Source organism: Cotesia typhae, unplaced genomic scaffold (genome assembly GCF_013202065.1).
Source record: "Cotesia typhae breed Kobodo isofemale line unplaced genomic scaffold, CoteBio_Ctyphae contig_50, whole genome shotgun sequence".
NCBI classification, from domain to species: Eukaryota; Metazoa; Arthropoda; class Insecta; order Hymenoptera; family Braconidae; genus Cotesia; species Cotesia typhae.
Window position 1 is genome coordinate 242,622 of NW_027423758.1, and position 11,716 is coordinate 254,337.

The 11,716-nt window shown below is 27.2% G+C and overlaps 1 protein-coding gene and 1 long non-coding RNA gene across 3 annotated transcripts in view; one reads left to right on the forward strand and one right to left on the reverse strand.

Moving 5' to 3' along the window:
* LOC141531826 (uncharacterized) overlaps positions 1–11,716 on the reverse strand; it is an 81,569-nt gene that overhangs the window by 4,971 nt on the left and 64,882 nt on the right. Inside the window, exon 5 of one of the 2 annotated variants that reach the window (XR_012479986.1) lies at positions 802–1,220. The exons of the other annotated variant lie outside the window; for it this stretch is intronic. This is a non-coding gene — a long non-coding RNA (uncharacterized LOC141531826). The remainder of the gene's footprint in view (positions 1–801; positions 1,221–11,716) is intronic. 2 annotated transcript variants of the gene reach the window in all.
* Positions 2,744–9,788, forward strand: LOC141531819 (sodium- and chloride-dependent GABA transporter 1). The gene is made up of 11 exons (XM_074249846.1): positions 2,744–2,771; positions 2,845–2,906; positions 3,573–4,015; positions 4,386–4,514; positions 4,595–4,730; positions 4,804–5,175; positions 5,849–6,065; positions 6,223–6,375; positions 6,445–6,648; positions 7,493–7,663; positions 8,952–9,788. The coding sequence occupies exons 3-11, from the start codon at positions 3,577–3,579 to the stop codon at positions 9,087–9,089; spliced, it is 1,959 nt and encodes a 652-aa protein (XP_074105947.1). The 5' UTR covers positions 2,744–2,771; positions 2,845–2,906; positions 3,573–3,576; the 3' UTR covers positions 9,090–9,788.

Below are 11,716 nucleotides of genomic sequence, written 5' to 3' on the forward strand. Positions count from 1 at the left end.
TTAATTGTTTTAATATTTAAGTCAATACTTTTTTTTTTACTTTCATTTTAATTTATAAAATACGACAAAAACTTTTAAGTCACGGAGTTCGTTCAAATTTTTTTTTTTTTAATTTTAAAATTAATTTAAATATTAATTTTTAATATTTAAATCAATATTTATTTTGTTTAAAATATTAAAAAATATAAATTTTCACTATTTTTTAAATTAAAAAACTTAAAAAATTTAATTTTCGCGCGCGCAAGTAGCCATTTTCAAATTTCTATTAGCCATCTTGTCGTGAAAAGCTTCAAAAAGCATTTTTTTTACGTTTTTTCCCGATTCAATTGACTTTTAATCAAATTTTAAGCTAAAATTACAATTAAAATAGTAAATAAATTTAATTTAGCAGTAAATTTTAAATAAAATACGATAAAAATATAAAAAATTTATTATTTAACTCATAAATTCTGTTAAAAAAAAATCCCGAGTAATTTTTTCTACTAAGAAACTAATAAAATAAAGAACAATTGACTTTATGCTAATCACAAGCGATTAAGATCGCATATAACTAAATAAACCTTTCTAATTCAACAAGTAACAGTAACCGTAATAATAATCTAAGTTTATAAATATATCAAAGTTAACATTACCCAATGCTAATTAAATCAATAGCAAAAACGAGTGATTTATAATTTACAACCAGCACGATTAGATAATTAGACAAAGATAAGCGAAAAAAAAAAAATAATATTGATCGAACGGATCATAGTCATGTTTGAAATGTCAAGTCGTTCATTTATTTTTTAATAAATATATAACCTTACGCATTGACATCAAGAGGGTTGCCGTAGTATGACAACATGTCTTGTTTATCAGCGCTGCGCTCGCAAATATTGAGCTTCGTATCAGTGCCTCATGAGATTCTTTTACTGCGTCACAAGGTCCTGCGTGAGTATGCCAAGGTCCTTCTGGGACCTGATTTCAGCCACACATTCCCCTCGTTTATCCTCATCACCGCGGTATGCGTCGCTCTTAAACGCTGCTTGAGCTTACGATGGCTGCCTGTCGCAACTAACAAGACATTTCTTCAGGCTATTCTTCAGGTATGTCCTTACAATCACTATTTTTTATGATCAGGAATATCAATGACAATTTTTTCAGGCTGCTTTCAGCTGGGTTGTCATCAACGCTGCGCTATGGTACTGGCTGATTTTCCAGAGAGTCCTTTACTGCACTGTCTGGAATTATTGGGATGTAAGGATTCTTCAATTACACGAAAAAAAAATTTTCTTGATTCGAAAAAAAAATTCTTGAACCAAGAAAATAATTTTGAAGAGGGTATTTGTCTTGAATTAAGACAAAAAATTCTTGAATCAAGTAAAATTTTCTTAAATCAAGAAAAATTTATTTTTACTTAAATTTTCAGCTAAAATTATTAATTAAATCAATAAAATACAAATTTACATGATTTAAATTAGTACATAAATTTAATTTGACAATAAATTTTTTTAAAAATACGACAAAAATTTATTAGTTTCAAAAATTTTCTACTCCAATCAAAAAGAAGAAATTCATTAAAATTATTTACTTAATTCGAGTAAATTTCTTTTTTTTTGTGTAATTTTTTAATGTAAAAAATTGATGACTTTTTCAGGATGAAGAAACTATGAAAGGAAATCCAATATGGTGGAAGAAAGTCTGGGCTTCATATGACCCTTTAAAGCCAGAACCTAATTGGCTGTCTCCTGACTTTATAAGTTGGACATTGTCGATGACTCTTGTGACTTTTTTCTACTTATTTGTTATATATGTCAATTATATAACTTACTTCGGAAGAAATGTTTTAGCTTCACTGTGGGGGCTGATAACCTTCAAAATTTTTAGGTTCGATTGCTTAGTATGCTATGATAAATTATAATTATAAATTTTTTTTGCAATAATATAAGGTAAAAACCTCAATTATTGACACTAGTAGTTTTATAATTTAAAAAATTAATTTTTGCAAAATTCTAAAAAATTTTTTTTACTCAAAAAAATTATATATTTCTTCTTAAAATTCCTGAAAATAAAAAAATTTCTATTTAATATTAATTTGATCAATAAATAATGCAAAAAACGCTTTAAAAAACTCTAACTGTCTTCTTTCGACAAAATGGCCGTTTTAGCCCGACAAAATGGCGAATTGCGCGCGCAAAATTCAAATATTTATCTTCTCATAATTTTTAAAGTTTTTGATTTATAATTTTTGCAATTTAAATTATAATTAATTATTTTACTTGGTAAAAATTCTTTCAGACAAATTCCCGCCGAAAAAATCGAGCAAGAAGACGACGCAACAGACAAAAGCGAAGCAGGTTCGTTGTGCGACAACTGCAATCTCGAGATAGACAGCAGATCCTACAATTTGCTACGCGAAGAATCCCCGATCTTCTACGGGAAGTGGCATCCCGGATCAGGATCCTCTGCCGTGAAGAATCACCGAAAGTTGCGCAACCGGCGGAGTCCTATACGCAGTAGCTCCAGCGAGAAGTCAACCGCCCGCTGAATTTATTAATAATAATTAATTTATCAATCAATTAATTAATTGTAATTAATTATATTAAATTTTACTTATATAATATAATATTTTGTAACTAACCTTTTAAATATATAATATATACACGTTATATAACTTGGTAAAAAAAATTATTAAAACTTCCCTGTGAAATGCGCAAGCGCCCAACACTCCCTGACTCTTTGGCACCCTGTCCTGCATTCGAGCGTTATTCTACAACGGTAACTTCTGTGGGGTAGGTCACTCTTTATTTATTTATATCTTCACTTGTAAACATTTAAAAAATATTAATATTTTATTATTTTCAGATTTAGAACAAAGAAATTTTATATCTTCTTGATTAATGCGGCGGTGAACCGGCGATTAACCTGTGAGTAATTTATTTTATCTGCATTTTTATTTTTTTTAAATAAGTTTTATTATTATTTTTTTAATAAATTATAAAGTTAGTTGTTAAAAATAAATAGTTATTTTAATTTTTAATTGATTATTTGTGATTAGAATCAAGAATGTAAGAGAGAGGGGATGTGCGTCATAAATTTTGTGGTTATCTCAGATGAAGTAAATATCCTAAAAAAGTGATTAAAAAAATATTGTTAATAATAATGTAAAATAAAAAAGTGTAATTATGTAATATAGATCGGGTATTTAAAAAAAAAAAATTAATAAGTTATAAAGTTCCACGTGAGGTAAAGTGTATGATGCAAACGTAACTATTGATTTTACTCCAGCATCCTTCTCTCTCGCGGTTTTATTTCTATCTGTCTCTCTTTAACTCACCCTCGTACTAATAGTTATTGAGTTGTATGTCGTAATGCACGTGCATTTTCTTATTAATTTGTATTATTGTTATTTCTTCTTAATTAATTTTTTCTTCTTAATTTATTACTCCTTCTTAATTAATCATTTTTTCTTCATCAATTGTTTCTTCTTAATTATTTATTTTTTTAATTAATCATTTTTTGTTAATAAATTATTTCTTCTTTGTATTAATTGAATTTTAAGGTTAAATTTTTAGTTATTGAACAATTTTCAGGAACATGACCGAAAAGATGTATTACTGGGGTGAGGAGAGGGACCCGGTTGATCCGGACCAGACCTTCATAGAGTTCAAGGCGAAAATAACCCCGGCCGGCGAGTCTTCGCGCGCCGGACCTAGAAAAATCACAACGTCTCCGCAGATTAGGAGCTGCAATGAGCCGGTTGTGGGGGTGAGTCGCGAAGACGACGAGGAACGGGGAGGCTGGGGGAACAAACTCGACTTTTTGTTCTCGTGTATCAGTGTGTCTGTCGGGCTGGGAAATGTCTGGAGGTTTCCTTATCTGTGTTACAAGAACGGCGGCGGAGCTTTTCTTGTTACATATGGGATCGCGATGGTTTTCTGTGGGATCCCTATTTTCTTCCAAGAAGTCGCTATTGGACAGTACCTGGGGGCCGGGGGGATGACACTTGTTGGACAGTTGTGTCCTATTCTTCAAGGTAATTATTTTTAATATCAGTTTTTGTTTTATTTTTATCAGAAGACACCTTTGACCTTTTAATGAAAGTTTATAACCTCTCTGGTTTTAAAAATAACTTTTATTATAAATATAAAATTTATAAAGAAGAAATATTTAACATTTCTTCCTTATAAACGATAAATGTTCTCATTGTTCATCTTTAATTCGCTGATTTTAATTGTTTAACCTTAAACTTTTCTTCTTTGTAATTTTTAACCTTGAAAATAACTTCCAATATAAATATAAAATTAATGAAGAAGAAATATTTCACATTTCTTCTTTGTAATTTTTAACCTTAAAAATAACTTCTAATATAAATTTAAATAAAAAAACAAAATATCTTCTTCCAGGTGTCGGATATGCTACGATGACAATAGTCTTCTTCCTTGATGTATATTACTGTATAATAATAGCGTGGACACTATTCTACCTCATCAGCACATTTGCTAGACTAACAAAATTACCTTGGAGCTCATGCGGTTGTTAAACTACCAATTCTGATTATTAAACATCACCAAGCTCATTGATAACCTTTAATTAACATCTTCCTTGTTTGCAGATAACTGGTGGAACACTGACGATTGTTTCGACGCTTCCAATGGTACGGATTTGAAAAAATTCACAGCGAGTCACTCGGTGAATCTGAGCCATAACGAGAGTTATCATCACACTACACCCGTTGAAGAATATTGGGAGTGAGTAATAATAACCTCCACAACAATCGTAATTATTTATAATTGATGATTATAAACCTCTGATTTCTTCCAGACGGAGAGTTCTGGGAATCACCGGAGGCATTGAAGAAATCGGGGGCATGCAGTGGGAGCTTCTAGGCTGTCTGGTGATCGGATGGCTGCTGGTTTACTTCATTATACGCCGGGGACTCCATCAGAGCGGTAAGATAATCTGGTTTTCAGCATTGTTCCCGTACGTGGTGCTTTTCATTCTTTTGGGAAGAGCTGTCACGCTGGACGGAGCCGAAACCGGTCTTCTTTACTATGTCACTCCACGCTGGGAGGAACTTCTTAAACCCGGGCCCTGGATAGATGGCGCCACCCAGATCTTCTTCGCATACAGTATTGGCACTGGGGCTCTACCCGCTCTCGGTTCTTACAATAAATTTCATCATAATTGTTACAAGTAAGTTTAAGTTTTTTATTGATTATTATTTTTATAATTTGTTATGTTTAAGTTAGCAGCCACTAGAGAATTTTTAAAATTTTTTTTAACAAACAAATTTTTTTCCAAAAAATTGCATTTTTTTTTTTTTTTTTTTTTTTTTTTACTCGTCAATTTTTTTTGCCATAATTTATTTGTTATAAAATTATTAAATACATGGAAAGAACAAGATGACATTAGATATCATCCCAGATTATACTGGATAAAAAAAATTTCAGATAGTAGCTAGTATAATCCAGATTACAATGAGTATAATCCAGATTATAATGAGTATAATCCAGATATCACTGATTATAATCTGGGATGATATCCAGTGTCATATCGTTCTTTCTGTGTATATACCAAATAAATTTTCATTTAAAAAAATAATTGTTAAAATTTCCACTAATTCATTTTTTAAACATTTTTATATATAAAATTTTTTTTATTAATTATTTAATTACCATTAAAGTTAGCAGTCCCTGAAGAATTTATTTATTGATTTTTTTAACAAATAAATTTGTTCAAAAAAATCATTTTTAAAAAATTTGAAAAATTACAAATGCAATTTTTTAATTCTAATAAATGAAAAAAAAAATTTATTATTAATAAAATCTCGGCTCAATTTTGTATAATTAATTATCTTCATTTTCAGAGATGCGCTGATCACGTGTGTTGTTAATACTTTGACCTGTTTACTTGGCGGGTGTGTTACTTTCTCAATACTTGGACATATTGCTCTTGAACAAGGCACTGAAGTATCTAATGTTGTCAAAAGTGGGCCTGGTTTAGTGTTTTTGACATATCCTGAAGTTGTTTTGAAACTTGTTGGTGCTCCTATCTGGGCTATCATATTCTTCTTTATGTTAATTGTAAGTTTAATAATTTATTATTACAAATTCTAATTTTTTGATTTATAAAATAATTAAAAATTTTTAAAAACAATTTTTTTCCAATGAAATAAAAAATATTTGTTAATATTTAATAATTATGAAATAAAAAAAAAATAATTGTAACATATAATTGCAGATCTTGGGATTAGACAGCGAATTCTGTATAGTAGAGTCTTTCATCACCGGAGTGGTAGATAATTGGCCTGACACTTTGCGACCTCACCGTAACAAGTTCACCGTAGCGATTTGCATTCTCATGTTCCTGCTGGGTGTTCCCATGGTTACTCACGTGAGCTACTATATCTGCTTATTATCAATTAGACTTATTCACCATCACTAAAATTACATTCATTTCCAGGGCGGGGTGTACATTTTTCAACTTATGGACTTTTATTCCGCGAGCGGGATGTCCATTCTATGGGTTTGCTTCTTCCAAACAATAGCAATTTCTTGGATCTTTGGTGCACAAAAGTTCTGCGGCTGTGTCCATCAAATGATGGGCATTCGGCTCAACAAGTTTTGGTACATCTGTTGGCTGGTGTTTGCGCCGGTTATAATGGCTGTGAGTTTTTTTTAAATAATGTGGGGCATTTTGGATCAAATTTATCACTTTTCACTCAGAATTAATTCAATTTTGCTGAAAGATTTTTTTTATATATTTTTAATCTATAAAAAAAAGTTTTGAAGAATTTTTTCAAAATTTTTTACCCCAACTAAAAAAAAGTCATAAATTTTTGAAAAAAAAATTCCTATAAATTTTTTAAATGTACTTTTTGAAGAAAAAAAATTATTTAAACCTATTTTTATTATTTTTTAGATTTTTGGAAAAATCAAAAATTACAAAAATTACTATTTTAGAATTTTTTAAAAAATATTAAATATTCAAATTTTTTTTTTACTTCAATTAAAAAAAGTCACAAATTAAAAAAAAAAATTAGTTCAAATTTCTAAAATTTTTCAAAATTAATTTTTGAAAAAAAAAAAAAAATTATTTAAACCTATTTTTGTTATTTTTCAGATTTTTGGAAAAAACAAAATTTCTAAAATTACCATTTTATAATTTTTTTTTATTATGTTAAATTAAAAATGTTTTTTCAAATCCTTAAATTAAAGAAAAAATTTTTTATAGCCCTGAGAGACTTTTTAAAGACAAAAAAAAAAAAAAAAATTAATAATGAAATATTAAAATAATTAATTAATAATGTTAAAAACATTTTTTTTTTCTAAAAATTAAGATAAAAAATAGAAAGAAGCTTTGAGAATTTTTTTTTACATGAAGCTTTTGAGAAAAAAAAATTAATATCAGACTTAAATGTCATCTAGATCCGTTATATGACATCTCATCGTTAAATAAACAATAAATTACCACGGAAGTAAGGGTAAATATTTATCTCACTTTCTTCCAGTTCATCTTCGTCTTCCAATGTGTCCAATACAAGCCCCTGAAATACGGAAGCAAATATGAGTATCCGACGTGGGCCGAAGTCGTCGGATTTTGCCTCAGTTTTTCTTCGATGATATGGATACCTGCATACGCTATTTATTACGTTCTCGCTACACCTGGTTCTATCAAAGAGGTATTTTTTACGTCACGTCAATTGATTCTTTTGATAAAAGATTGAAGCTGTCACTAGTAATAGAAATATCGATTCGTATCTTTTTTAAGTTACCAACTTTGTTTCAGATTTCTCATTTATTATTTATCCTTCAATATTTTACAGAAAATGTTCTGTTACTTTTTCTGTCTCCTATTTTATTCAAAAATGTTATTGATTTAAGAATTAGTATTTAATAACTGTTCATAATCCTATCATTAAATTATAGTAGCTCATGAGGACAAAGCTTCATTTACTTTATTCACTTCATTTACTTTATTAGTTTGTAATATTTATTATTCAATTCAAATAATTATTACAATATATAGTTTAAATTGCAATGTTTATTATTTTGCACGCTAAAATTTATTTCAAAGGTTAGAAAGATAAATAATAAAATTTGCAGCAACAACTTGTTAATCTTAACCTAATAAATATTGACATATGTAATTGTCATATTGCAAAAGCATTAATATACAATTTAATGTAGAAGTAGTTATTAAATGTTATTGTCTATAATTATATTTTCAAAGTTCAAAGATAAATTTTTTAGTTCTAGAATTTTTTTGTTTTTTTTGCTAAAGGGGGTATTATGGTCAAGAAGCTTGAATTTAAGGTAATTTTTTAAGTGTTGTAAAAAAAAAAGGCAATCAAAATTTTTATGAGAAAATTTTGATATTTAATTTTTTTTTTTTCAAACTGTTTGTTTTTTTTTTTTTGTACTTTTCAAAAAAAAAAAAATCTATCAAAAACATAAAAAAAAAAAAATACAGTAAAAATTTTATCCAAAAACATGAAAGTTAAAATTTTTTCCAACTTTTGAAGGGGCAAAAAAGCTATCAAAATTCTTATTTTTTTTTTTCACATTTTTTTATGATGAATGCGCCGTAAAAACAAGCAGAATAAAAAAAAATTTGAAAATGTTAATTTCTCACCTAGTTATAGCTCAAAATCGGGTTGACCCTACTTGTAAATAATTACCAAAAATTCTTTGAAATAAATTTATATTTTTTCAGCTAAAAATAAATTGATTAAAATTTTCAACAAATAAATTTTTTTAAAAATAAATTTTTTAATTAATTTTCTTCACATAATTATAATTGATTTCACTTATGGCAAAGCTTATTAAATGACAAAACAATTACCGCTTAAAAAGAGAGCACTTATAGGCTTTTACTTTAATGCCATAAAAATTAACTTATTTGTCGATACCATAGATCGTTTAAAAGCCTCGCTAATTGATAAAAACTAATTATCGATTATTTTACAGAACATCCTGAAAGGAATAAAACCAAACATAAAATCGAGGACAAAACTACCGACAGGAGAAAAATCTGCGGTGATTCCAATGTCTGAAAGCAGCGCGGGATTGATAACAAAAAACAGTAGCTTTTTAAGTCAGACATGATTACCAGTATTATAATATATTTTTGTTGGTATTATCTAATAACGTAGGTTAATTATTAACTAAAGTGTATTTAATAGGTCATGTATAGAGTAATTGTATAAAATGGTACTGAGTGATATTTGCTGTAAGTATTACTCCATTTTATTTTAATTTGGCGTTTTTAATAATTTAATTATTTAATTATTTATAGAAAAAAATTATTAATGTTTGGATTTAAAGTTTTGATGTATAATAATCAGTTGGCCTAAAGCACAAAATTTTGTCAACATAAGTTTCTAAAATTAATATTTAGAGATTATGCTGTTGCACATTAATTTATTAATTAATTTAAAATAGTTAATTTTTGTAATTATTAATTATAAGCAATTAATTATTATTTATTGTAAATCCAATTTAAAATGGAAAGCTCAAACAAGAGTATTGGAGTTCCTATCAACGCTTTGCTAATAAAATAAAATTGTAATAATAATACATTATTATAATTACCGACGGTATTAATTTATATAAATAATATTTTACCAAAGGTATTAATTATAATAATTTTATTTAATAAAAATAACGTATATCAAATTATTAATTAAAAAAAGTCATTTTTCAGCTTTGTTTGCCAAAAAATTTTAATGAATTATTGCTATCATTAAAATGATTAATCAGATGACTAATGTTTATACTTTCAATGACTATTTATTTATTGTAATAATTAAAAAATCAAATTGTAATGAAAATTGTAGTTAAAGAAAAAAAAATAAAAATATATATATATATATATATATATATATATATATATATATATATATATATATATATATATAAATCTTTAATTATTGTTGTATTTTAATCTTTAAAATTAATTATAGTAATTTTTATTTTTAATTTTAGGTATTAATAATATTTAAATTTGGCGGCTAAAATTTAAAAAGTTTTTAAATTTGGCGGTAAAATTTGAAATTAAAAAATTTGACGGTAAAATTTAAAAAAATAAATTAAAGAATTATATTAACCGAGATAAATTTGAGGTTACCATGGCAACACCCTAGGATACAGACCCTTGGATTCTCAATTAAGGTAATAGGTTTTTTGAAGAACAATAATTTGGTACAGTATGTTAATGTAATTATGAAGATAATTGTTACTTTTAGGTAGAAGAGGGTAAACATACCCCGGATACTATTTTAGGCTATTTTTGCTTGAACTTTGTCGGGATCAATACTCGCTGAATTTTACATTACCATTTTGATTGAAGTATGTCCGTTGTAGTATTATTAAACATGTGTGGATATATTACAATGTAGAACCGCGGGAACATTAATATTAATTTATGCGAATACCAATGTGTTAAGATAAATTTTTACCGATTTGTATATTTGTGATTTAATCGTAATTTATTACGCCCTTAAGTAGGGGCGTTAAAGGTCGGGTTTATAACATCTGACATCTAAATAACAGACGGTCTTTTTTTCTGGGGCAGTTTTTTAAGTTTCAACTTTTAAAAAGATTTTTTTTTTATTTTCCCGTCAAATTTTTGAATTTTTATTTTTTTATTTTTTTATTTTTTTTTCAACAAATTATTATTTTTTTTCGTTTTTCATAAAATTGCTCATAATTTTCAGTAGAAATTTTTTTTCAGTAAAATATGTTATTTAACGACACAATATTTAGTGAATTTATCAGATATTTTGCCGGCAAAAAGTTTGAAGCCAAAAGATCAGGGTTCAATTCTCGGTCGGGGCTGTCTCAATTTTTTTTTCCGATTTTTTTTGAGTTAAAATTTTTTTTAATGAAGAAATGTTAATATTTTGTCTTTAATTGATAAATTATCCATGAAAAATAATTATAAAATTTTTTTCATGGGGGTAAAATTTTAAAACAAAATTTTTTCGATTTTTCTTTTCAAATTTTAAATAAAAATTTTTAACTAAAAAAAATTGAGATTTTTTATACGTAAAAAATCTAATTAAAAAACAATCAATCTAACTGAGGATTAATACACATCAACAATAATTAGGAATAATTAATTTCCAGCATATACGGTTAATTACATAAGGTAACCTTGCGTCATTAATAGGCGTAAAGGCGTCTGATTGTTACACAAACTGGGTCAATAAATTCTTGTGTGCTATTGGCTTCTCACAATTTCGGTTTAGTTCAACTATTATTACCTCTGCGTTTTGTTCCGTTCCGTTCGTTGCTTCAAAGTTCAAATTCTACAAACTTTCGAGAACTTTATTTCTCACGTCTTTTGTCTAGAGAAATGCAACAGTTAAACTTATTGTCGAGCTATCAGAGTCCGATAGTAATGATACACTTTAAAAATAAAAGTTTTAACCACAAATAAGCTTTTAATTTAATTAAATTTTTAAAAAACTGAAAGTTCAATTTACACAAATTAAAAAAAAAATATTGAATGTGCGTTTCTTATAAAATTTATTACCGAGTAGATTGCTAAGGCGCGAGATAAAATTTACTCGTGGAAAGACGGAAAATGTGGAGCACTGGGTAAAATAAATAATCTCGCGAAATATATATATATATATATATTTATATGTGTAAAGCTCGGTATTTATGACGTCGAATTGTGATTGTGGTAAATTTGCAGTAAAATCCAATCCTATTTATTTAAATATTTA